General features: G+C 46.0%; 1 protein-coding gene across 2 annotated transcripts in view; it reads left to right on the top strand.

Annotated features, from left to right (window-relative positions):
* TRMT6 (tRNA methyltransferase 6 non-catalytic subunit) overlaps positions 1-27,032 on the top strand; it is a 173,979-nt gene that overhangs the window by 144,791 nt on the left and 2,156 nt on the right. For both annotated transcript variants that reach the window (XM_086927683.1, XM_086927684.1), the window contains exon 10: positions 16,901-16,987. In XM_086927683.1, coding sequence (XP_086783809.1) covers positions 16,901-16,987 — 87 coding nt within the window. The remainder of the gene's footprint in view (positions 1-16,900; positions 16,988-27,032) is intronic.

Here is a 27,032-nt window from a genome sequence, read left to right as displayed (position 1 = left end):
CTCGGGGGACACCGCCCAGGCATCGCAGCCTGCTTCATACCAGTCGGTCCCTGGGCAGAACGCAACGCCGGAAGAGATCGAGGCCTTCCTCATGGCCATGAGGTCGCTCGCTTCTCCATCGGGCTCCGCGGTGCCTTCGGGCCCAGCGGGTCGGGTGGTTCGGCCCCGACGCAGTCGGGTGCTTGGGTCCCGACACCGCCTGCGACTTCGGTCCCGGCGCCGCAGGTCCCCGTTGGATCCGCTTCCGGATCAGGGTCATCGCCGGTCGACCTTACGACTTCGCCGACGCCGATCCCCAGGGTGTCGCCTCCTGGCGACACCGTCCCCGATCCCAACTTCGATTCGGGTCCGGTGTCGGACCGGCGCCGCACTTGATGCCGCTAGGAGATTTCTACTTCTATGACCCGGCCCCATCCTTTGGCCCTGAGTTTCAGGAAATGGGTGGCGAGGGGGATTGGGAGGGGTCTGAGGACCCTCTGGCACAGGAGTGCCAGTCTTATCAGGACTGGACAGGTGAGCTAGGGGAGGCCAGTGGTCCGGACACCTCGCCAGACACTGGTTTTGTCTCCCCTCCTACCGTGGCTACGGAGGAGGGGGCTGCCTATAGTGTGGTGCTGACGCGGGCGGCCAAGGCCTTGGGCCTGGTGCTCCCCGTCACGGCCGTGAGGACTAACCTCCTCACTGAGGTCCTTAAACCGCAGGCAAGCTCGGCTGAGCCTCTGCTGCCGTTTAATGAGGCTTTGTCTAACGTTCTTCTGGCAACTTGGTCCAAGCCCGCTACAGGTCAGCCTGTAGATAGGAACGTGGCCAGACGCCACCGACCGGCTCCGGGTGACCATTGTTTCCTGTCCACCCACCCACCCCCGAGAGCCTGATCATCCAGGCCTCTAACTCCCAGAACGCATTCCTGACTGCTCCCCCGATCGGGAATCCAAGAGGTATGAGCAATACGGAAAAAAGGTATTCTCCTCCCTGAGTTTGGGGTTGCGGTCAGTCAACACCACGTGCCTCTTGGGCCGTTACACCCACTCTCTGTGGGACACGGTCGCGGACGTGCTGCCACAATGTCCGGAGGACGCCCGGACTAAACTTGCCCAAGCCCTTGCGGAGGATCGAGATGCAGCACGATATTCCATCCGGTGTGGGCTGGATACCACAGACTCACTGGGAGATGGCAACGACGGTGGCGATTCATCGCCACGCCTGGTTAAGGTCCGCCAACTTTTCGGCTGATGTCCAAAAAACCCTTATGCTCATGCCGTTTGATGGCGGTCGCCTCTTTGGCGACAAGGCAGACCATGTGCTTGAGCGCTGTAAGGACTCCAGGGCTACGGCCAAGTCCTTGGGCCTCTCGGCCCTGCGCCAACAAACGGCTGCCTTTCGCTCCTTTCATGGCCAAGGAAGGGGCGCCCCCACATGTCCTGCCAGCCATTGGCCGCAGACTACCATCCAGCGTGGTGGTGGACGTGGAAACCGCTGTGGCGGCGGTCGGGGACAACGGCGAGGCCAGTCCACACCTACCCCTGCAGCATCCGCCTCAAAACCCTCCTAGTCCGAGCTTTCAGGCCCATGTGACGCCAGTGGGGGGCAGGGTTCGCCATCACCACCTCCACTGGCGCACTGTCACATCGCACAGGTGGGTGCTGTAAATTGTCTGAAGGGGCTACTCCCTCCCCTTCAAGGCGACCCCTCCAGCCATGCCACTGCAGTACCACCGCGTGTCGGGGGATCACTTGAAACTTCTACAAGAGGAAGTTATGGCCCTGTTGGCCAAGGGGGCCATCGAGCGCGTTCCTGGGCCAGAAGTAGGGTGTGGTTGTTACTCCCACTACTTCCTGGTACCCAAGAAGGGCAAAGTGGGCCAACGCCCTATCTTGGACCTGCGGAACGTCAACGGCTTCCTCCGGAAGGAGGAGTTCAAGATGCTGACACTGGCTCAGGTCTTAGCTGCCCTGGACCAGGGAGACTGGATGGTAGCGTTGGACTTGCAGGACGCTTATTTCCATATCCCCGTCCTGCCGGCCCACCGGCGCTACCTGCGGTTCATGGTAGGCCACGAGCACTTTCAGTTTACCGTGCTCCCATTCGGCCTTTCCAGCGCCCCATGGGTGGTGGTGGTCACAGCTCATCTGCGCAGGTTAGGGGTTTCAGTCTTCCACTACCTCGACGACTGGTTGTTGAAGGCGGGCTCGCCCCAGACAGTAGTCAGCCACCTCCAGACTACGGCCGACCTCCTGCACCATCTGGTGTTTTACATCAATGTGCCGAAGTCACACCTGTGTCCCTCTCAGAAGCTCCTCTTCATCGGAGCGGTTCTCGACTCGGCGCAGTTTCGGGTTTATCCTCCCGAACAGCGGGTTCGGGATATTCAGGCTCTGATTCGATCTTTAAGCCTTTATCCCGGGTCTCGGTCAGGTTGACACTGCGGTTTCTGGGGCTGATGGCCTCCTGCATCCTTCTGGTGCATCACACCAGGTGGCCGATGCGGGCTCTGAAGTGGGACCTGAAGTTTCAGACGGCCCAGCATCAGGGCGACCTGTCCGACCATGTCCTGATCTTGAAGGGCACTGTGAAACCGCTGCAGTGGTGGCTCACGGACTGCGATTGGGTCAGCGGCAGATCCCTCTCCCTACCCCAGCCGGAGCACGTAGTTGTGACGGACGTGTTCCTCCAAGGTTGGGGAGGCCGCATGTGAGAGGCGGAGATCAGAGGCCTCGGGTCTCCGGCGGAGTCCCGGCTCCACATCAACCTTCTGGAGCTGCGGGCGATTCGTCTTGCACTGAAGGCATTCCTCCCCTCTATCCGGGGGGAGTGTAGTGCAGGTGTTCACGGACAACACCACCGCCATGTGGTACTCCAACAAAGAGGGCGGGTGGGGTCGTGGACCCTCTGCCAGGAGGTTCTGCGCCTCTGGCAGTGGCTGGAACATCAGTTTGTGACTCTGGTGGTTCAACACCTGGCAGGTTCTCGGAACGCCAGGGCGGACGAACTCAGCCATTGGTGCATGATGGATCACGAATGGGGTCTGAACTCGGACGTGGCGCAAGGCCTCTTTCTGCAGTGGGGAGAGCCTTGGTTAGATGTATTCGCCACCGAAGAGAACGCGCAATGTCATCAGTTCTGCGCGTTTGAATTTCCAAGGCGGCACTCGCTCAGAGTCGCTTTTCTTCGCGGGAGGCGTCGCGTTCTTTTGTACGCCTTTCCGCCTATACCACTTCTGCCCAGAGTGCTGAAGATCAAGCTCGACTGGGCCCAAGTCATCCTTGTAGCTCTGGACTGGGCACAAAGGTACTGGTTTCCCGAGCTGCTCAGCATGTCAGTCGATCCCCCGGTTCGTCTGCCTCTTCAGGAGGACCTTCTGTCGCAGCAGCAGGGGATGGTCCTCCACCCAAACCTGTCCAGTCACCACCTCCATGCTTGGAGATTGAGCTGCGACAGTTGAGGCCATTTGACTTGCCTCCTGAAGTCTAGAATGTGATTCTGGCAGCCAGGCGTCCCTCCACAAAGCCAGTATACGCCTGCAGGTGGAACAGATGTGTGGCATGATGCACAGCAAAGGCTATGTATCCACTCTCTGCCCCTCTTTCTGAGGTTCTCCTCTTCCTTCTTTCTCTTGCCCAGCAGGGCTCTGCTCTGGGCACTATCAAGGGCTACCTTTCTGCCCTTTCCGCCTTCTTTAGGCTACCTGATCAGCCTTCTTTGTTCAAGTCCCTGATTGTAAATAGGTTCTTGAATGGCATCACTCATATGTTCCCCCTGTTCCTTTCGTGATGCCCCAGTGGGACTTGAATCTGGTTCTGACTTACCTGATGTGCGCTCCTTTTGAGCCGCTTCATAACTGTCCTCTCCGTCTTCTTACCCTTAAGACTGCTTTCCTGGTTGCCATCACCTCTGTCAGGAGAGTGAGTGAGCTCCAGGCTCTTTCGTCCAAGCCTCCTTTCCTTTCTGTCCATCCGGACAAGGTTGTGTTGCGGACAAGACCCTCCTTTCCTGCCCAAGGTAGTCACAGCCTTCCACATCGGGCAGTCCATCACCTTGCCCACCTTCTTTCCGCCTCCGCATCCCGCTAAAGAGGAAGAGCGGCTCCACCGTCTGGACCCAAAACGTGCACTCTCATACTATCTGGATCGCACACACCAGTTCCGAGTGGATGACCAAAGCTTCGTTGGTTACGTGGGGGCTAAGAAGGGACGGGCGGTGCACAAACGGACCGTCTCTCGTGGGTCGTCTTGTGCATCAAGGCATGCTACTCTTTGGCTAAGAAGGAGCCTCCTGTTGGGCAGAGGGCCCATTCCACTCTGGCCACGGCGGCTACTACTACCCTGGGCCGGGGAGTCCCCTTGCAGGACATCTGTCAGGCAGCTACCTGGGCCTCGCTGCACACGTTCGCAAGACACTACTGCCTGAAGAGCCAAGTCCGGAGTAATGGCTTCTTTGGCCGTTCCGTCCTCCAGGACTTTCTGGTGTGATTATTGGTTCGCAGACCGACCACCGGGGTTGGTATTGCTGGGGTATCTATTCTAAGGTAAGGAATCTAATACTAACCTGTTTCTTTCAGATGCACAAGTTACTTACCTTCGGTAACGATATATCTGTAAGAAACAGTAGTTAGTATTAGATTCCTTACCGCCCCACCCATCCTCCCCGTTCTGCGAACCTATATCTAAGGTTAAGTTCATCCCCTTTCAGGGCCCTAGTATCATGGCATCAGTGTTAGTTTTTATCATGGCTCTGCGTTTCTGGCGTGGAAAAGCTGTGTATAAGAACTGACGTCAGCGCGCGAGGGCGGCGTCTAAGTACTTCGGCGACGTCAATCCCAGCTGACAGAGGCTTTGGGTTTCGAACGGATCGAGACCTTCACAAGCACCGTTCTCACACATGCTAATTAAGCCTGCAGAGCATTCGAACCCCTACTAAGGTTTGTAAAACATTGAAAAAACAAATGCTCTTAAACAAGAAAATTAAGAACTGAACTTACTGAAAGGAAATAATCTATGCACGCAAGGAGGAACTCAGACACCCATCATGCACCATGTATTGCTCACAAGCTAACGCCAACAGAGGGCGTGCATGAAGAATAAAAAGAGCGGAAATGTTTCCCCTTGTGATGCCTCAGTGTTTTTTCTCAAGAGCAGCCCATGAAGAAGAGGCGCAGGACCTCGAAACGCGTTGGCTAAACAACAATCAGCTCGAGTGCGTGCAGGCTGCATTTCTACTGCCGGATGGCGGAGCACGGTCGTGTTCCCTCTCAAAGCTGGGGCAATTGGTATAACTACATTTACACGGCCGTCCTGCCGTGGAGAGGGGAACCATCTTCAGTTGGAGAAGAAACGCAATCCCAGCTGACAGAGGCTTTGGGTTTCGAACGGATCGAGACCTTCACAAGCACCGTTCTCACACATGCTAATTAAGCCTGCAGAGCATTCGAACCCCTACTAAGGTTTGTAAAACATTGAAAAAACAAATGCTCTTAAACAAGAAAATTAAGAACTGAACTTACTGAAAGGAAATAATCTATGCACGCAAGGAGGAACTCAGACACCCATCATGCACCATGTATTGCTCACAAGCTAACGCCAACAGAGGGCGTGCATGAAGAATAAAAAGAGCGGAAATGTTTCCCCTTGTGATGCCTCAGTGTTTTTTCTCAAGAGCAGCCCATGAAGAAGAGGCGCAGGACCTCGAAACGCGTTGGCTAAACAACAATCAGCTCGAGTGCGTGCAGGCTGCATTTCTACTGCCGGATGGCGGAGCACGGTCGTGTTCCCTCTCAAAGCTGGGGCAATTGGTATAACTACATTTACACGGCCGTCCTGCCGTGGAGAGGGGAACCATCTTCAGTTGGAGAAGAAACGCAATCCCAGCTGACAGAGGCTTTGGGTTTCGAACGGATCGAGACCTTCACAAGCACCGTTCTCACACATGCTAATTAAGCCTGCAGAGCATTCGAACCCCTACTAAGGTTTGTAAAACATTGAAAAAACAAATGCTCTTAAACAAGAAAATTAAGAACTGAACTTACTGAAAGGAAATAATCTATGCACGCAAGGAGGAACTCAGACACCCATCATGCACCATGTATTGCTCACAAGCTAACGCCAACAGAGGGCGTGCATGAAGAATAAAAAGAGCGGAAATGTTTCCCCTTGTGATGCCTCAGTGTTTTTTCTCAAGAGCAGCCCATGAAGAAGAGGCGCAGGACCTCGAAACGCGTTGGCTAAACAACAATCAGCTCGAGTGCGTGCAGGCTGCATTTCTACTGCCGGATGGCGGAGCACGGTCGTGTTCCCTCTCAAAGCTGGGGCAATTGGTATAACTAAATATATATATATATATATATATATATATATAGTGTATTGATGAATCTGTGGCTGTATGAGTGCCTGTATGGATGATTCAGTGGGTGTGTGACTGTATAAATTAGTGATTTGGTTTTTCAAGAATGTATGAGTGAGTGACTAGGTTTTGAGAATGTCTGTATCAGGCTGTCAGTTGGTGTCTAAGTGGCTGTATGGGTTGGTGAGTGGGTACATGAGTGGCTGTATAGGTGGCTGCGTGTGTGTATAGGTGTGTCAGTGAGTGAATAAATATGTCCGTGGTATATGGGTGAGTAACTGGATATGTGAAAGACAGTATAGAAGAGTGGAGTATATGAGTGTATGTGTGAAGGATTGTGATAGTGGCTGTATGGGTATGTTTGTGCGTTTATTAGTGACTGTAGGTGAGTGAGTATGCATTAGTATCTGTATGAATAAGTAAGTGAGTGTGTATAAGTGTAAAGGTGAGTAAATGGCTGTGTGAGTGACTCTAGGTGATGAAGTAGGTGTGGGAGTGGCTGTATGCGTGGATGTGTGTGTGTAGACCTAATCAGAGAGTGGGTGTGTAAGTACTGGTCTGGGTGTATCAATGGGTTGGAGAATGGTAGTGTGGAAGTTGAAATGCGTATGTATGAAAGGTTACATGGGGTGTGAGTGGGTGCATCATCAGAGATTCTGTGGATGATTCCATCAGTGATGTCACTGACCATGTCTTGAGTGATGTAATATGTGAGCTCATAAGCCGTGCATTGCGGGGCGCGAGTTAGTTAGCTCAGCTGACTTTAACTGCTACATTTCTCTGGTTTTGTACGAGTGAAATATCAGCCTAACTATAACACCCCTGTAACCTTTGTTTTTTTTCTGTGAATTTCTAAGGTTTTTTAATTCTATTTCACAACTTTAATGCCCATGTAACCAATGCTTTTTGTTAAGTTTTTTAAATTGTAATTATCTAATATGGCACTATAAGGGGTTGTTTTATAAACTTGTATTTTCTTCAGTGGATTAATAAGTGGTGGGTTTATATTTGCGACAACGTCCCGATCCCCGCGGACACGTCACGAAAAAGGAAAACCAAAGCAGACCTTCAATGACCACCAACACATCCGAAAATACTATGTAAAAAAAATTAATTCTGAACTTTGTCCTGCACATATTACTATATATGTACTTATTTCAAATAATGTTTAAACTCATATTTTTCTACTACATTTCTTTAAAAAACATCTTTCAGACCTATTTTTGTTTTCGAGGTTATTCAGGAAGTATCAATGAAATTGTTAACCGCGACGATTGTGCAGTTTGCATGAATGTAAAACACATAGCCATTTTACACACTAGGGGTTTATTACTGTACACTTAAGACTCATGTTTTTCTAGTGTATTTCTAGAACCACCATCTCCAAAACCTGTGTTCCGTTTTCGCTCTGACTCCGTAGACCGCAATTACGTCGATGATCGCGATTCCACTGGACGCGTCGCAAACGCATAAAATAAAGCATAAATTCATTGGCCACCAACACATCCAAAAATAATATGTAAAAGATCCATTCTGAACATTGCACTATTTTCCATTTTCGTGGTTATTCGGGACGTTGCAGTGACTGCATTAACCTAAATGATTGTACCTTTTCCATAAAGTCTACATACATACATACATGCCACAGTACTTTACACACTAGGAGCCATATATAGGTAGCCCAATACCGGTCGATAATGGCCGAAATTACCGAATTTCGGCCGTTACAGACCGGTATTTAGGGTTTGAGATGTAGGATGCAGGTTTAAGGATTCGGTAATTACCGATTCCTTAACCCGTTGCGTGCTAATGACTAGCTCAGCTCGTCATCAGGAACGGTTGAGCTGCACACACAGTTTCCCCGCTATGCTGAACGTTTGAGAAACGGGTGTGGCCGTGACTAGCTCATGAGTGCAGCTCCGCTGTGCCTCATGAGCTCGTCAGCAGCACGGCAGCGCCGCGCCCACCCCTCCCCCTAACACCAACTACAAGTTGGTGGTAAATATCGAAAACCTTTAAAAAAGCAATTTTGTGCTTTTTCAAAGTGCCATGTGGCAGACATACATGCCCTTAGGGCATGTATGTGTGCCACATGTGCACACATGCATGATTCAGGGGTGCAACAGGGTGTCAATATGACACTGTGCCACTTTTGAATATGTGCCCCCTATTACCGATTCGGTATTTAACGAATCGGTAATAGTGAATGGCTTCCCATTCATTCCTTGCAGTACATGCCAATTGTTAAATACCGAATTGTACCGATTCGGTAATATTTACCGAATTGTTTCCTACATACCATTTACCGATTCTGAAATACCGAATCGGTAAATGTGGATTACCTACATATGGCCCTTGGGGTTTCTTACAGTATTTTATAAACATGTTCGAGGAATATGAGCTGCAGATCACACACTATGCATAGATCGCCATCTGGTGTTGGGCCCCGATCTTTGCAGTTGTTTTTGTCTTGTTAAAGTCTTTGAGTCACAAGATAGGTGACTCCTCCTTTGGACTATAGTGCGCATGGGCATCGACTCCATCTTCCGATTGTTTTTTCCGCCATCGGGCTCGGATGTGTTTCTCGCGCTCCAGTTCGGAACCATTACCGATTCCACTTTCGACGCGCTATTCTTCACCCTCTCTATGGTATTGTTTTCGATCGCGATCCCCAGTTGTCACGTATCTCTCCAACTTCGAAGTCCTCTATTCCAATCGTCGACGAGGGCCTTCGGGCCTTGGCATCTGGCTCATGGAAAGGACTCCATTCAAGAAGTGTCCTCAATGTGGGTCGAAGTTTCCCCACACCGATCTGCATGAGGTGTGTAACCTCTGCCTTTCACCGGAGCACGAGGCCAGAGACTGCAGCTTGTGCCTCTTTCCGCTCCAAGAAGACCATTCGGGATCGTCGAGCTCTAAGAACAGTGGCTCACTTGTCGGCATCCATTCCCGATTACATCTTCCAAGAGGGTGTCAACGTTTCAGAACCATAGCGGATTGAAGAACTCCTCATCAGCGCGTCCGAAGCCGAGGACTCCGTCGTAGAAGAACTCACTCCTGCGCAGCGGGTGGTAAGTAAGACGTCCACCCTGACCCCCTCCATACCCCATCGAAAAAGGCTTTGGTCACACCTTCGGGCCCAGGTGCACACCGAGAGACTGCTTCCCATGCCCCGCCCTCAGGCTCAGCAAAGAAGCCTTTTAAGCCTTCAGGCGACTCTGGCTCGAGTCAGTCTGTCATCGGTACCGAATCCCAGTCACCGGCACTGAAAAAGAAACCGCCCTCCTCCTCCGTGCAGATCGCTGCCTCCACATCCAAGCACTCTGCACCGAAACCTACAAGCACTGACCCATCGATTCCGAAAAAACACTCGGAGCCGAGCAAAAAGACTCTCCCTAAAATTTCGGATTCACACCCTTCGGAGCCGAAAAAAGCCTCGGAACCGAAAGAACAACCAGTTCCACAAACCGCCACAGAGACTGTAAAACATCACGGTTCCAAACCAAAAGACCTCAAAACCGTTCGTAAGTCTACTGAAAAGAAAAACTCTGCACCGAAAGACCAGCCTCTTTACACCAGACCCTAGACATAAAATTCTTCTAGAAGACCCAAAAACTGGTCAGCTCACCCTAAGTTCAAAGAAGAGACCATTGAATATGCCTGCACCGGCTCCACCACCTAAAAAGAGGGACATTGCCACATCTCCCCTCAAGGTCCCTTCTCCACCACCTCCTCCATCTCCTCCTCCACCACCACACCATTCTCCTACACCAGGGGACGATGATGACACGGGGGGGTGCGGATGAGGAGCCACTAGGGGATCATAGTCCACCTTCTTCCCCTGATCCCTGGGACGATTACAACACGCCAGATGGCCCTAATGTTCCACAGGAGGACATCTACCCCTCTAGGCCTTCCCCCCCAGAGGACACAACCGGTTTTAATCAACTACTCCACAGAGCTGTGGAACAGGATTTCCTAATGGACACTTTTAATACCTCACAAAGGTCCACCTCTATTTAGCCTATGCTAAAAGGGGTCATCAAGCATGCACCTGAAGTGTTTAAAGATCCTGTGAGGGCTAGAGTTATTAACCCCAGGATCAAGCAAAAGTACAAAGATGCCCCTGCTGACCTAGCCTACATTAAGGGCCCCATACCTTTAGAGTCCCTAGTAGTCTCCAATGCTAGGAAAAGGGCCAACTCTCAGACATCAGGGGACACTCCACCCCGACATCAGGGGACGCTCCACCCCCGATAAAGAGTCCAAACTCTTGGATGCCTCTGGCAAAAGAACAGCGTCACAAGGCAGCTAACATATGGCATATCGCCAACACTCAAGCTCTGTTAGCCAGGTACGATAGGGCACATTACGATGAACTAGAGACTATTGTAGCACCTCCTAGACAAATATAAACACAGGGCCAATGACCTCGTACAGGAGGGAAAAATCATCACTAACACCTCCATTTGTTGCGCTCTGGACGTAGCAGATACTGCCTCCAGAGCAGTCGACAGAAGTGTCCTTCTGCGTAGACATGCTTGGCTACGCATTTCAGGCTTTAAACCTTAAGTACAAAGTTCCATCTTGAACCAGCCAATCGATCAGGAACACTTATTTGGACCTAATGTAGATTCATCACTTGAAAAGATGAAGAAAGACACAGACCCAGTTAAACCAATGGGAGCCTTGCAATTGCAAGCTCCCAGACGTTCTTTTTGTCACTCCTTCTACAAAGGCACCTCCAGAGGCTACTCCTCTGACAACCCCTCCACCTCTTACAAGGCACCCACCCAGTCTACATTCACCAGAGGTTACCAAAGAGGAGGCTACAGAGACAAAAATAACAAAGGTAGAGGCAAGACCAACAAAACCCGATCTGCCTCAACCCCTACCCAATGACTTCCCTCCGCTCCACCGGACCATTTCACTCCGGTCGGGGGAAGAATACAACAGTTCCTTCCTGTCTGGACAACATCACCACAGACAGGTGGGTGAGACAAATCGTTCAATCAGGTTAATGTCTGGAACTTTCCTCTACCCCCCCCCCCCCCTCCCCCCCAAACAGCGCCCAATGCTGTTAGAACATTTATCACTGCTCAAGCAGGAAGTCCTCTCCCTCCTACAAAAGAGTGCAAAAGAACCAGTTCCCCTGCACCAACAAAACACAGGAGTTTACTCTGTATTTAATCTTTCCAAAAAAGGACGACTCTCTGAGACCTATTCTAGACCTCAGACCCCTAAACCTGTATATACAATCAGACCATTTCCACATGGTCACACTTCAGCAGGTCCTTCCTCTTCTTTCACAGGGCGACTTCCTTGCCTCTCAAGGACACCTACTTCCATATTCCCATTCACACATCTCACAGGAAATATCTCCGGTTCGTAGTGAACGGTCAACACTACCAATCCAAAGTACTCCCTTTCGGCGTCACCACAGCACCCCGGGTATTCACCAAGTGCCTCACGGTATTTGTAGCTCATCTAAGAAGACCACACATTCACGTCTTCCCATATTTGGATGACTGGCTTATAAAAGCCAGCTCATACGGTCAGTGTGTACATCACACCCATGCCACTATTCAACTACTCAACAACTTGAGGTTTACAGGAAACCACGCAAAGTCTCATCTACAACTGTCCCACATACAACAACACCTGGGTGCCACAATAAACACCTCAAAAGCGCTCACTTATCCCAGTCCAGCCAGAATAGCAAGCATGCAAACCCTCATAACCAAATTTCAGCCTCAACACTCTCTTCCATCTCGAGTTTTCATGCAGCTCATAGGGATGATGGCCTCTTGCATATTCATACTGCCTCACGCAAGACTCCAGATGCGTACTCTCCAAGAGTGCCTAGCACGCCAATGGAACCAGGCTCAAGGTCAGCTAACAGATCTGGTGTTGGTAGACGGTCGCACTCATCGCTCTCTGCAATGGTGGAACACCAAAACATTTCCAAAGGGCGACCTAACCTAGAGACAGTTCCACAGATTGTCTTGACAGCAGATGCATCGCTCTCCGGCTGAGGAGCTCATCTATTACATCACACCATGCAGGGCAGGTGGACTCCTCAACAGAAGTTACTCCTCATTAACCATTTGGAGTTACTAGCAATATTCCTAGCCCTAAAGGCATTCCAGAAGCAAATACCAGGCAAGGCTGTCCTAGTCTGCACGGATAACATGACAGCCATGTACTACATACAAAAACAAGGCGGGACACATTCTCTGCAGCTCTCTCAACTAGCACATATCATATGGAGATGGGCTATACCTCACAACATTTTTCTCCTAGCCCAACATGTCTAGAGTCCAGAACAACATAGCCAATCTGTTAAGCCGTCAAACACAGCAGATTTACGAGTGGGAACTTCATCCACAAGTTCTTCAACCATTTTTTCAAATGTGGAAACAACCAGAGATGGATCTCTTCGCCAGACACGAAAACGCCAAATGCCCAAGCTTCGCCACGAGATATCCACACCCATTGTCCAAAGGCAATGCGATATGGATGAATTGGTCAGGCAAATTTGCATACGCTTTTCCGCCTCTCCCACTCATTCCACTGGTGGTGCGCAAGATACAGCAACACTCGCTGACTCTCATTCTAGTTGCTCCAACTTGGGCCAGACAACCTTGGTACACCACATTACTAAAACTGTCGGTAGTTCCACACCAAAAACTGCACCTCTCCCCACGCCTCTTAACCCAGAACCGTGGCGAGATCAGAATCCCTGGACCAAGCTCAACTCAACCTTGCGATCTGGCTCCTGAAGTCTTACAATTCGGTTACCTTAACCTTCCCCCTGACTGTATGAACGTTATTAAAGAGGCTAGACATCCCACCACTAAAGCCTGCTATGCAGCCAAGTGGAATAGATTTGTCATATATTGTCATAACACCATCAATCCCTTAGATGTGCCTATCCAACACATCATAGGTTACCTACTACATCTCCAAAGATGTAACTTAACCTATACATCTATTAGGTTGCATCTCGCAGCCATAGCAGCCTATTTACAAAATAGGCAACACTTATCACTTTTCAGAGTACCTGCATCGAAGCATTTATGGAAGGCCTCAAAAGAATAATTCCTCCCAGAGTACCATCCTCACCTGTGTGGAATTTAAACATAGTTCTCACAAGACTAATGGGCCCTCCCTTTGACCCTCTACATAAATGTGAGCTACAGTTTTTAACATGGTAGGTTGCTTTCCTAGTGGCCATCACTTCTCTTAGAAGAGTTAGTGAACTACAAGCACTAACTATTCAAGAACCTTTCTTACAAATGCATCATAATAAGGTTGTTCTCCGAACTAATCCTAAATTCCTCCCTAAAGGAATTTCTCCCTTCCACCTCAATCAGTCGGTGGAGTTGCCAGTGTTCTTCTCGCAACCACAAACAGTCGTAGAAAGTGCTCTTCATACTCTAGACGTTAAAAGAGCATTGCTTTATTACATTGAGAGAACACAAACTTTTCGTAAGACCAAACAACTTTTTGTATCTTTCTCATCACCACATAAAGGCAACCCCATATCAAAATGTGGGATAGCAAGTTGGATTGTTAAGTGCATACAAATTTGCTATCACAAAGCGAAACATACCTTATCAGTTCCTCCTAAAGCCCACTCTACAAGAAAGATAAGGGCTTCAATTGCATTTTTAGGGAACATTCCCTTAGATGGCATCTGCAAAGCAGCTACATGTTCTACACCGCACACATTCACAAAACATTATTGTGTAGATGTGCAAACAAAACAAGCTGCTGTGGGCCAGGCTGTACTCAAAACACTATTTCAAACTACTTCAAAAGATACTGGTGATCGCCGCTGAGGGATGGGTACTGCTATACAACCTATGCATAGTGTGTGATCTGCATCTCATATACCTCAAACAGAAAATGCTACTTACCAGTATGCATCTGTTCTTGGCATGTAGAGCTGCAAATTCACACACGACCACCCACCTCCCCGGCTACCTTTATCTCTTCCAGTATTATCTTATTTAGATACAGCATATGTGGGATTCTTTTCTGTTTCTCAAAAAACTCCATCAGTTCCCTGTTGGCGAAAAAACAATCTGAAGATGGAGCCGATGTCCGTGCGCACTATGGTATAAAGGAGGCGTCGCCTATCTCGTGACTTCCAAAGACTTTACCAAGACAAAAACAACTGCAAACATCCGGGCCCAACACCAGATGGCGATCTATGCATAGTGTGTGGATCTGCAGCTCTACATGCCAATAACAGATGCATACTGGTGAGTAGCATTTTCCTTTCTAAACATGTTTTTCTTGAGAGTTTCTATAAAAACCATCTCTAAAACCTATTTAATATTTACGCAGTGACTCCAGTGATTGTGAGGACGTCTGCAATCACAATCCCCCTGAACAAGTCGCGAAAATGGAAAACTAAAGCAGGAATTCAATAGCCACCTCCACATTAAAAAAATATACATATATATAATTAATTCTAACCATCACAGTAGATAATTCACTATCTAAATAACTATAAAAACATTTATTAAAGTCTAAATAATGATGCATATTTTAACGATTCACTGATAATATTTCCACCAATGTTTGCGACGACGTTGATAGTCGCAATGTCCCCGCGACAGGACATGGTGGGGCCTCACTGCTGGTTGTTGCGTCGTCATCGCGAGTATCATGGGAGATTACATATATATATATTTTTTTTTAAACAATTTTGGACACTTAACTTGTGTCACTAACACCCCCATTTCTCAAACATGGGGTCAGAGTATCTCCACCCTGACTACTGATGTGGGCTTTCACACAAATTTTCAGCCCTGGGAAACACTTCTGATAGATAATTAGCAGCTGCAACTTTCTGTTCAGCTTTATTTATTTTATTTTATTTTATATGCTTGTAAAGCGCCAGACTAGACCCCCGAAGGGGTATCTCCGCGCTATAACTGCAGATGGAATGAGAGTAAAAATGTGTCCAGGGATGGGAAGACAATTAATTAATAGCTGGGAAACAGATGGGTTTTTAGGTTTTTTCTAAACGCCATGTGATTGGTGATTGCGTCTAGCGTCTAGCCAATCAGAGCATTGCCGTTGGTGTGTGCATTCGCGATTCATCGCAAAACCTCAGAAAAATATCCACGGCCAGAGTATCACTTTAATTTTAAACTTAAATTTCTCAACAACTACTGAACGGATTTACACCAACTAAGCAAAAGGCACCTCCTTGAACTGACATCTACCTCTGCCAAATTTTGTTTTAGTCCGTTCAGTGACTCAGGCTGTAGGTGTTGCTAATGGTTCCCATGGGAATTACCATTACAAACGCAACTCTATTTCACACCCCAAATTCTCGGTGCCCACTGCACAGATCACCCCAAAACGTTCCATAACAATAGAACCCATCTTGACACTTTTTGGGGAAAATCCATTAAGATTAGTCAAACGACGGCAAAGTTATAGCCAAGTAAAAAAATTATTTTCCTATGGGAACATGGTCCTAACTATAGGAGATAAATCTATATATATATGTATGTGTGTATATATGTATATGTGTGTATATGTATGTGTGTTTATACCCGCCATAGGCTATTTTGATATCATGTGATTGGACAAATATTGTAACTGCTTCCTACTCTGATTCAAGCATGTGAGTCTAGGAAAGATCCAATATTGGAGAAGAAAATAAGTTGCTTATCTGTAACTGTAGTTCTCCAGTATTGGCATCTTTCAGATTCACTTGTGTCCCACCCTCCACTCCATAGAGGCTTCCCTTATATTTACAGGATTACCTTTTCCACTGGTGTTTGACAATCTGAGGGACTCAGCCTCTGTGGGGAGTGTTGTAGAAGGTCCTGTCACCTGATTGGCTGGAGTTCGGTTCCTTTTAAAGGATATGGAAAAGTGATTATTTCTTTGCCATTATAGGCTATGGTACGTACTGCTTTGTTATGTACCTTGGGACTCCCACTTAGACAGGGACTGATTCAAACATGTGAATCTACGAGAGATACCAATACTGGAGAACTGCAGTTACATGTAAGTAACTTTTTTTGTTGTTCTGCCCACTACAGCCTACAGTATGGTGCTGTGACTTCAGTCTTTGGATATCTTCACTATCAGCAGTGGCATTCTGCACTTTGACAAAGAGCACATCCACACACAAAGTAGTTCCCCTCAGTGCTAGGGACTACTATGGCATTGGAGATGTTTGGGGATTGACAATGCCCATCAGTGTTCCCACCAATAAAGTTTTGCAAAATCCACAACAAAACAAGCATTGTAAAGCCAAAAAGCTAATGCTTGGTGGTGCCACGGTGTTTACTTGTGATTATACATTTTATGAAAGTTGCAACCAGAGTTGTGGTTGCAGGCTGTACATCCTTACACAGTCAAGCTAAATGCCTTCTCCCGGCCTTTTTAAAGCTACAACATGAATTGGCTAGGAAGTTGGGTGTACCTGAAATAAGAATTTTGCTTTTGGTGAAAGCTAGCTACTCCTCATATGGGAGTGGATATGTAATGTTCTATGCAAATCTTTGACTTGCTTTATTTCTTCTTTCAGCCATTGCTAGAATGTTACACAAAACTGCGAGAAAAAGGAGGTGTGGTTAATCTCAAACTGTCTGAAACATGGTTGAGAAATTATCAGGTAAGCAAATTGTGCAGCTTTCTAAACTGATTGAAACTTTTAGAAAAGTATTTAGATGAGAATTTTAGATGTGAAACATAGAAGAAAGTGACTTTTTCCATTCACAAAACTGTCGGAACTTGCGAAATTTCGGCATTTTCGTGTTCCGCGCGGAACACGAAAATGTCTAAACTTCCGCGATCCGCGGCGGAACTGAATTGTATTGCACAAACGGTGGCATCTTAGTGGATAAATATGCAGGGCAGGATTCTTTCTGGCACAGTGCTCCTGTCACAAAAATTAAACCTGAACAGTAAGTTTAAGCTCAAATTCAGTAACTCATTAATCAGCCCAAAAAAATTGTGAGCTTTGTCGAGGCTGGGCAGGTGTGCTTTCTCCCCATATCTACCCTCGAAAATTAGCTGTGATTCTTGATGGAGGCATTTGCCTCCTTGACTTTCACGAGCGCAATCCCCGTGCAGTTCCTGTGACCAGGAGCTTCTTTCTCCTCATCTGCTGCTCTGATCGGTCTCTGACCTTTTATAAACACAAGAGGCATGTGAACTCGCATAGAAGCCCCGCCCGTTTGGCCCCGCCACACACACTAGCGGTATGCACCGTCTTCCTGCCCTTTATCCACTATGATGGACAGCTCACTCAAGGGACCCTGGAGCCCTTCGGCGCGATGGCAAAGTTACGCACACATTGTCACTGGAGAGAACTCTTCTGGCCCTTTACGCAGCTGTAGTGTAGGAAAAGCACTATACATTTACCCAACGAGGTAGCACTTACTGATTAACCAGTAGAAAGTACTCCAGTTGAGTAGAGGTATCGCACAAAACGGTGGCGTATTCTTGGATAAATGCAGGGCAGGATCCATACTGGCATGATGCCCTGGTCACAAAAATTAAACCTGAACAGGAAGCACTTACAGATATAAATAAAGCAGGTGCCCGAGTTTAAGCTCAAATGCAGTAACTCCTTAATCAGACCAAAAAATCGTGAGTTTTGGCCAGGCTGGGCAGGTGTGCTTTCTCCCCATATCTACCCTCGAAAATTAGCTGTGATGCTTGATGAAGGCATTTGCATCCTTGACTTTCACGAGCGCAATCCCCGTGCCGTTCCTGTGACCAGGAGCTTCTTTCTCCTCATCTGCTGCTCTGATCAGTCTCTGAACTTTTATAAACACAAGAGAGGCATGTGAACTCGCAAAGAAGCCCCGCCCCCAAAATCTCCGCGAGCACGCAAAATTCCGCATGTTCGCAGAGATTTTTTGCTGTTTCGCGAAATTTTTGCAAATTCCGCCCACCCCTACTCTACACAGCCAAGACCATGCACGGCAGGGGTTAGCCAATCGGCATGCCTCTGTTGCAAACCAGGGATTAGTCTCTTCTTGCTCCTCCTGCAGGACACTCAGCTGACTTCTTTCCAGGAAGGATGAACACTGAACATGTCTTTTATTTTCTGCGTCTGATTTTCTTTTCTTACTATTGAACTGCTGTCCATTCCAGGCTTTAAGGGATTGTGCATTGAAGATCTTACAAAGCTGTATTTTCTTCTGTTATCACTGTTCAGCTTTTTGTCACACAAAGTGCACATGTATTTCAATGAGTTCTTTTTTTTTTTTTTTTACCTAGAATGCTGAAAATTGAAATGTAACATAAATTACTTTTTAGAGAAACTTGTATAATTCGGATTTACAAACAATATTTAAATTCGTTTTCATACCAAACATAACTTTATTTAAATTACCAGGTACTTGTAATTGTAACTGTAGTCCCACTTGCAGTCGCATGAGAGCTGCAAATCTGGAATAAGACTCAGTCCTCAAGAACTGTGTGTTCGATGCATGTTTGCTGTAGATACATTCTTTGCTTAAGTCCGCCATCTAGTGTTGGGCTCGGATGATTACAAGTTGTTTTTGTTCCAAGAAGTTTCCTTCAAGTCACGAGGCTGTGTGACTCCTCCTCTTGAGAATACTGCGCATGGTCATAGACGGCATCTTCAGATCGTTTTTTTCTGCCAAGGGGTTTGGATGTAGTATTTCGCTCTCCAATTTGAGTCTCCTTCAGTCCTTTATATCTCTTGATGGTTTTGTCTCAATCGGTATCATATTACCTATCATATTTACACTTGCATAGCAGGTTTTGACTTGTTCTCTTTTCCCTACTGGCCACACCCGACCATGTTACACTCTCATTTCCAACAAGCTTGAGAATAGCGTGCTAATGGAATGCACTCCATTCCATTTCTCCCTGAAGTGCAACTCCAAATACCCTCACACAGAGCAACATCCCATTTGCAACTTATGTCTCTTGCCCAAACATTGAGAAGACACCTGTGAGGAATCTTTTCGGTCTAAAAAGACCCTTAGAGAATAAAGTGCTAGCTAGACAACAAGAAATGCAGTGCAAGCAAATAGCCGATGTCCCTGACATCTTTCTTATCTTGTCGACCGAAGAAGAGGCTTCAGCAGCACAGGTGGAATCACTTTCCATACATAAGTCTGAGTCTCAATCAGGAGAGGACTCTGCCACAATTCAGCAAGCACAGAAACAACGCACCTTGAGTACTTCAACAACCGCTCCGAAAACCAAATCCTCAGCTTTCACTGATAAAAACACTCACGGGCCGCCACTGCACACCGGTCATGGCACCCACTGAAAACCTGGTTCAGAAGCCCCTCCCTCCGACTCAGCTCCAAAGATTCGGCCTAAAGTAGGTGCCTTGATATCCTTTCCATCTATGACCTAAACACCTCACTCTTCTGTCTTGTCACCGAAAAAAAGACTTTGAATTTTGGAATCAAATTTTCCTCCATCAAAGGCAGAGTTCCCAAAATGCTTTGTTTTTGGTCCGAAATCTCCTCCAGAGCCTAGCCTCAAGCAATTTCATCAAAAGCTTGATCCGAAATGGAATAAACTTCGAATTCAGCCTCGGCAAAAAGAAAATGATGGTACATCCGCCAAAGCAACATACTCCTAAAAAGCAGTTACATTCTGGGGAGGCTTTGGACATTCCTGTTCAACCCCTAAAGAAGAGAAAGGATGCTGCAACTAGTACATTGCACATTCCTATTCCTACTTCACCTGTACCACAATCAACACCTCCACCACCTACTACAATTATCTGAATCAGGTAACATGTCTCCTCAATCAATTGTAGAGGATAATCAGAACTTCCAAGATGACACAGAACCAGGGGATCCTTGGCAGGATTATAATATTGACCTTCCTATTGACACTGATCCTGATTTCTATCTCAGTCGTCCATCACCACCTGATGATGCTTCAGCTTATCAGATCTCCTAGCTAGGGCAGTCACTTTTTATCAGGTACCTTTATATAAGGATTCAATAGAGGGTTTTCCTCTTCGAGACGTTGTCTACTTTACAACGGGGGGGGGGGGCAGAAGGGTATGACACTTCATGCAGATGACATTTTTAAACAGCCTAGCAAAGCAAGAATAGTTACTCCTCGCATTGATAAGAAATACTTACCACCACCACCATTAGATAACTTTTTTATTAGAGGTCAATTAACCCTGGACTCTTTAGTGGTATCCAATGCTAGGAAAAGAGCTAACTCCCAAACAACTGGAGAAGCACATCCCCCCCACCCCCACCCCAGAAAAGGAGCCCAAACTTACGGATGCCTCTAGTAAGAGTTGTGGCACAAGTAGCTAATCATTGGCGAATAGTCAAGCGTTACTAGCAAGATATGACAGGGCCCACCTCCCAGAGGAGCACAGAAAAAAAGGTCAAGAGATTGTCTATGAAGGCAAACTTATCACCAACAAATTCCATTAAGTGTGCACTAGATGTAGTTGACACTGCTGCTAGAAGTATAAATACCAGTGTATTAATAAGAAGACATGCTTGGTTAAAAGTATCGGGTTTCAAACCTGAAGTACAACAAACCATATTAAATCTCGCATTTGATGAGAACCTCTTTTCGGCCTTCAAGTTGACATAGCCCTTGAAAAAATGAAAAAGGACACTAAGGCAGCAAAATCAATGGGATTTCTACAAACTAACATCTACAGATTTTCCTTTCGTAGGCCCAATTACAAACAAGGGGCAAGGGCAGATTGTACAGATACCTCTGTTTCACAATATAAATGTCTGGGACAGACCTAAACAATAAAAACCTTCTACAGAGGTAATAATGTTAAAGAAAGAGGCAGAGAAAGCAATACCCATTCCTCAAATACTAAACAATGACTCCTTTTTCCTTACCTCCACAACACCAAACACCTTTTGGGGTCGTCTTCAACAATTTCTCAAAAATTGGAATTCAATTACAATCTACTAAGGGTCTTAGACATTATCCAACATGGTTATTGTCTCAAGCTTATAACAACTCCTCCAAATAGTCCTCCTCGCAAACACAAACTATCCATGCAACATCAAATCCTTCTGCAAAAAGAAATAACAGCTCTGTTGCAAAAAGGAGCAATAGAACCAGTTCCACCTCAATTTCACAAAACGGGTATATTCACTATACTTCCTTACTTATAAAAAAGATGGATGCCTGGTACCCGCTACACCAAGTCCGGCCCTGGATCTCATACCACTAAATCAATATGTGATATCAGAACATTTCCACATGGTCACTTTTCAAGAGAACATCCTTTTACTATAAAAAGGAGACTTCATGACAACCTTAGATCTAAAGGACGCCTATTTCTTTATACCAGTTCATCCTGCACACAGAAGATACTTCACATTTCTATTTCAGGGAAAACATTATCAGTTCAAAGTTCTTCCCTTTAGGATCTCCATGGCACCAAGGGTATTCATAAAATATTTAGATGTTGTGGCAGCACATCTGAGCAGAGAAAACATCCATGTCTTCCCCTTTCTAGACTAATGGCTAATCAAAGGAAACACATTCATACTTTGCAAACAAAACACTCAAAAGACCCTTAATTTACTACATCAATTAGGGTTCAACCTACAAAGATCTCATCTACAGCCAGCTACTACTCAAGTGTTTCTAGGGGCCTTGCTCAACACAAATCTAGCGTTGGCATCCTCAAACACAGACAGAATGTGCAACAAACTAACATTACTTCAATAATTTCAAATACGAACTCTCATTCCTTCGAAAACATTTTTAGACTTCTGGACATTATGGCATCTTGTATTTACGTAGTCCCACATGCCAGACTAAATGAGACCTCTACAACAATGTCTCTCTTAACAATGGTCTCAGTCACTGGGTCGTCTTCATGATGTAGTGTTAGTAAACAGCCTCATGGATCACTCTCTGCAATGGTGGAATCCACAAAATCTATCCAAGGGCAGTCGTTTCAAGACCCAGTTCCCAAATAATTCAAACAGATGTTTTCCTACCAGGATGGGGAGCACATCTCAACAACCTGACTATTCCGGGACTATAGGGATTCCAAACACAAGAATCTCAATATCAATCACCTAGAGCTGCAAGCTGTTTATCTAGCTATCAAAGCTTTCCTAATTCACCTACAGCACAAAGTTGTCCTTATTCGAACAGCTAATAAGATAACTATGTAATATTTACCCAAACCGGGGACGGGGTGAGACACACTCTCTAATTATCCAACTTAGTTAAGAAAATATGGAAGTTAGCAATATACCATGTCCCAAGGACAATCAATCAGATTGCAGACTTTCTGAGCAGATCACAACAAATCCACAAAGATTCACCCCAATGTTCTTCAACCATACTTTCACAGGTGGGGGTTTCCAGACATGGACTTGTTTGCAACAAGAGAAAACGCGACATGCCCACACTGTGCATGCAGATATCACCACCATAAATCCAAAGCCAATGGTGTGTTGGAGGAACTGGTCAGGGATATTTGCATACTCTTTCCCACCTCTCCCATTACTTCGGTTAGTGGTCAGGAAACTCGGACAAACCCCTCTTCCCCATGTTACGAATAGCTCCCACATGGGCTCGACAACTATGGTTTTCAAAACTCATGGGACTATCTAGTCTCACACGAGAAGCTTCACCTGGACCTTCTCACGCAGATCTACAGAACACCAAGACATCCCAATCACAAAGAAATTCAACTTGCAATTTGGCTCCCGAAGTTTTAGAGTTTGGCCACTTAAATTTACCTAATGACTGTATGAACATTGTTAAAGAGGCTTGTAAACCAACTATAAGGCAATGTTATGCAGCAAAATGAAAAGCTTTGTTATGTTCTGTCACAAATAAAATGTTAACCCTCTACAGGCAAAAGTACGAACACTTATTTTATACCTATTGCATTTACAAACTGCAGGAATAGCATATGCTTCTACAAGATTACATCTTGCAGCTATTGCAGCAGATCTCCAAAATAGACAACACATATCAGTGTTTAAATTTCCTGCGATAAAAGTTTTTATAGTAGGACTTAAAAGAATAAATCCTTCTAGACTGCCACCTGACCCAGCATGGAACTTAAACATTGTCCTAACCAGATTAATGGGTCTTCCTTTCAAACCATTACATTCTTTTCAATTGCAATATCTTTCATGGAACTTGCTTTTTAAAATCAATATTACTTATCTTAGAAGAGTTGGTGAGTTTCAGGAGTTAACCTAGAAGAGCCTTTCTTTCAACTATAGGGACAGAGTAGTGCTTAGAACGAACCCTCAATTCCTACCAAAAGTAGTTTTTGATTTCCATATTAATCAATCCATTGATTTTCCTGTTTTTCCCCCACACAACCAGATACAGTTGCCGAAAGGGCATTACACACTTTAGATATAAAAAGGGCAGCAATGTATTACATCGACAAGACTAAATCATTTAGAAAAACTAAACCATTGCTTGTTGCCTTTGCACCTCCTCATTTAGGAAAAGCAGTTTCAAAATCGGGCATTTCAAGATGGATAGTTAAACGCAAAAGCAAAGCAACTGTTTCCTGTTCCACCAAAAGCACACTTTACTAGAAACATTGGAGCTTCTATTGCTCTTTTTTAGGTAACATTCCTAATGCTGATATTTGCAATGCAGCAAGATGGTCTACTCCACACACCTTCACATGCCAACAAGCCAATGTTTGTCAAGCAATGCTTAAAACTCTTTTTCTGACAACTGCAACCCCCATAAGCTAACCACTGCCTAGGGAGAGGGACTGCATTACACTCTGTGCAAATCATGTGTATCTACAGCACACATGCCTTGAACATATTATGTTACTTACCCTGTAAGCATCTGTTCTTGGCATGTAGTGCTGTAGATTCACATGTAAAAACCCTCCTCCCCAAAAACGTCTTGTGTAGGATGCAGTTTATACACTTTATTTCATATTAACGCATGGACATCTCAATGCTTACTTACACAGCATTCTTACATTCTCACAGTCTGAAGATGGCATCGATGACCATCCATCCGACTTGAAGAAAATTTCTTGGAACAAAAACAATTTGTAATCATCCAAACCCAACAGTAGATGGCAGACTTATGCAATGCATGTGAATCTATAGCCCTGCATGCCAAGAACAGATGCTTACAGGGCAAGTAGCCTAATCATTATTGGTGGATTCAGGAATCCTTGAACAGCAAAAGAAAGAAGAGGCATCTGATTCGTTACACACTACACATTATCAAAAGCTAGTCCATTGCCTATAGCAAAAAAGGAGCCCATCATTTGAGTTCCACTCTGTTCAGAGCAGAACATTTTCAGCTCATTCATCTCTTCTTCATCCAGAAGGACGATGTCCAAGTCAACATGCAGAGAAAACAACCTCCACCATTTGCGAAGGAAGGAGAATATTTTGTTGACTATCAACAACCTTTAAAGCCTCTGAAAACGCAACCAGAGAGTCACGTTCCTGGAAATTCCACCCCCCCCCCCCCCCCCCCCCCCGGAAAGTTATAAAAGATAGTAAATGCATGTAAGGTGACAAGCACATTATGGGGCCAAGTGGTGCAGAGAGTACACCCGGGTGTGTACTTGTTTGTGACTACTGACACAATCAAGCACCTATGTCCTTTACATGCAAACACATATTCTCTTGCAGAGATGGAGCTCCAGAGTGAGGAGCAAGAAGAAGCGCGTTTTCCAGCTAAAGCTCCTCAGTCAAATGAGGTGGAGTCGGAAACAAGGCTGACCATGTTTACCACATACTGCAGGAAATGCAAAAATTTATTTTGCTATGGAGAGGGAAACTGGAGTGATCTCCATATTCGTGATTACACTTACATATACAACAATAAAATGATTGCAACTTAATATGTGGCTTCAAAAAAGGTTTAAATATAGTTTTTACAACAACCGTTGACAAAAAAACTTTTAAAAAGTCAATGTTGAGATGAACAAAAGGAAAAAGATTCACTGAAAAAAAAAGTTTGCAATAAGTTCCATGGAAAAAATACACACACAAAATATAGTGGGGGATTGGCTGCCCGCAGTGGGTTGGCTGCAAGGCCTGTGAGCCAAGCACAGCTGGGGTTGGCTATCTGTAGTCTGTTCTGGGTCTGGCCACAAGAGAGGATAAAAATAAAGTAGATCCTGAAAACAGCCATAACATTTCCTGGAAAAAAACGTTCTAAACGGAGTCCTGGTTCTGGCTCAAATGAGCAAAACCACTGAGATTAACATGACGCTCATCCTTCCAAAAACATCAATATGAAAATGGTATGGGAAAAAAAACTGTCAATAGAACATGGCGGGTGGTGCATTTTATGTCATTAACCATAACTGACCTGTTCGTCTCCCAACTTTTTCCTCACCATTTTCACCACCTCAGTCTTTATTTCCTCCATCCCAGAACATCTGTTAGCTGATGGAGACCCCACTGGCAAAATTGCAGATACCTCTTGAGGGACTGTACTGGCGCTGTCATGGGATTTTTAAACCACACAATGACATGGTCACACAATTAAATAGGCTGTGTATTTGATACAGTACATGTATTTTGTAGATGCATCTTGCCAGAGTACACCTTACCTAGGTAGGGCCCTGGGCTCAGCTTCTCATTAGGTCTCGCCTAGCAGTGCGCATGCGCTGCCTAGTAAAAAGACCTTTAGCCGTTGAGTTAGTTTTGAGGCCAAAAACGACACGCGTTCCATTGCCTTTAATGGCAACGCGTGCATGTTTGGCGATTCCTTTGCGGGAGCGAGCAGCAGCACTGTATGTTATCGTGCCTTGTGCTCCCTCTTGCAAGGGAATCCGGCGCAGGCCCCCCTCCCGCCACTCGCCCGCTTGTTATACATTATTGCCAAAGTTATGGTTCTCATATAATCGATTTTGGAAGGATGAAAGGCTGATCTAGTCGCTGTGGCTGTGATATTAATGATCAGAAGGTCATTGAAGATTTCAACGGCAACAGGAAGAGGGCTCCATACGTTCCGGCATACCAACAAATATGTCACAATTCCAAAAAGCACCTCGAAGCTTAAAGCTCCTCATCTATTACTCCAATTTTGCTGGATATGTCACTGCACAAAAACTCTGATTTTTTAATGGCCAATTCAAAGTAAATATATGACGCAGGGAAACATTGCGCGCGAGCAGGATGTGGTGATAACCGGTCTATTGAGCAGGCGCACCCTCTGGGTGATTAGCACCCCAGTGATCAAGGAACGAGCAGGAAACCTATGTTTAAATGGCAGTCAGTGTTAAACGTGAAATGCTAAATATAGTTCACATCTTTTTTTCGTTGCCTGTTGTCACAAGACGTCAAAAAACAGAGAAACGGCTAGAATAAAACAAACCAAATGAAAATGTAATTAAAAATGACTCTAAATCATGTTCATCGTCTCTGTGGTGCTGACGCGATTTCAACCGCTTTTTCGATAATGCATTTTAGGAACAGAGGACGCGGTGACTCTGCATCGCCAGGCTCTTCAGCTGTCCATGTCAGGAGACTTATTTGAGGCAAATATTGTTCTTCCATTTTCTTAACTGAGCAAGTTCCACTCAGAAAAGTCAATGCGTCGCTTCCACGAGGTTCAAAAGAGGACATCTGGAAGATGTCTCTCTAAGGAGGCCGCTGGCTGCCTTGCTTTTTCCCACTTATTTAAGGAAAAGCATAGGTAAGTAAAGGCATCTAAACCAGTGCGTTAAATGGGCTGGTCCT

This window comes from Lissotriton vulgaris, chromosome 6 (assembly GCF_964263255.1).
Source record: "Lissotriton vulgaris chromosome 6, aLisVul1.2, whole genome shotgun sequence".
NCBI classification, from domain to species: Eukaryota; Metazoa; Chordata; class Amphibia; order Caudata; family Salamandridae; genus Lissotriton; species Lissotriton vulgaris.
This window is presented reverse-complemented; position numbering and strand designations above follow the sequence as displayed.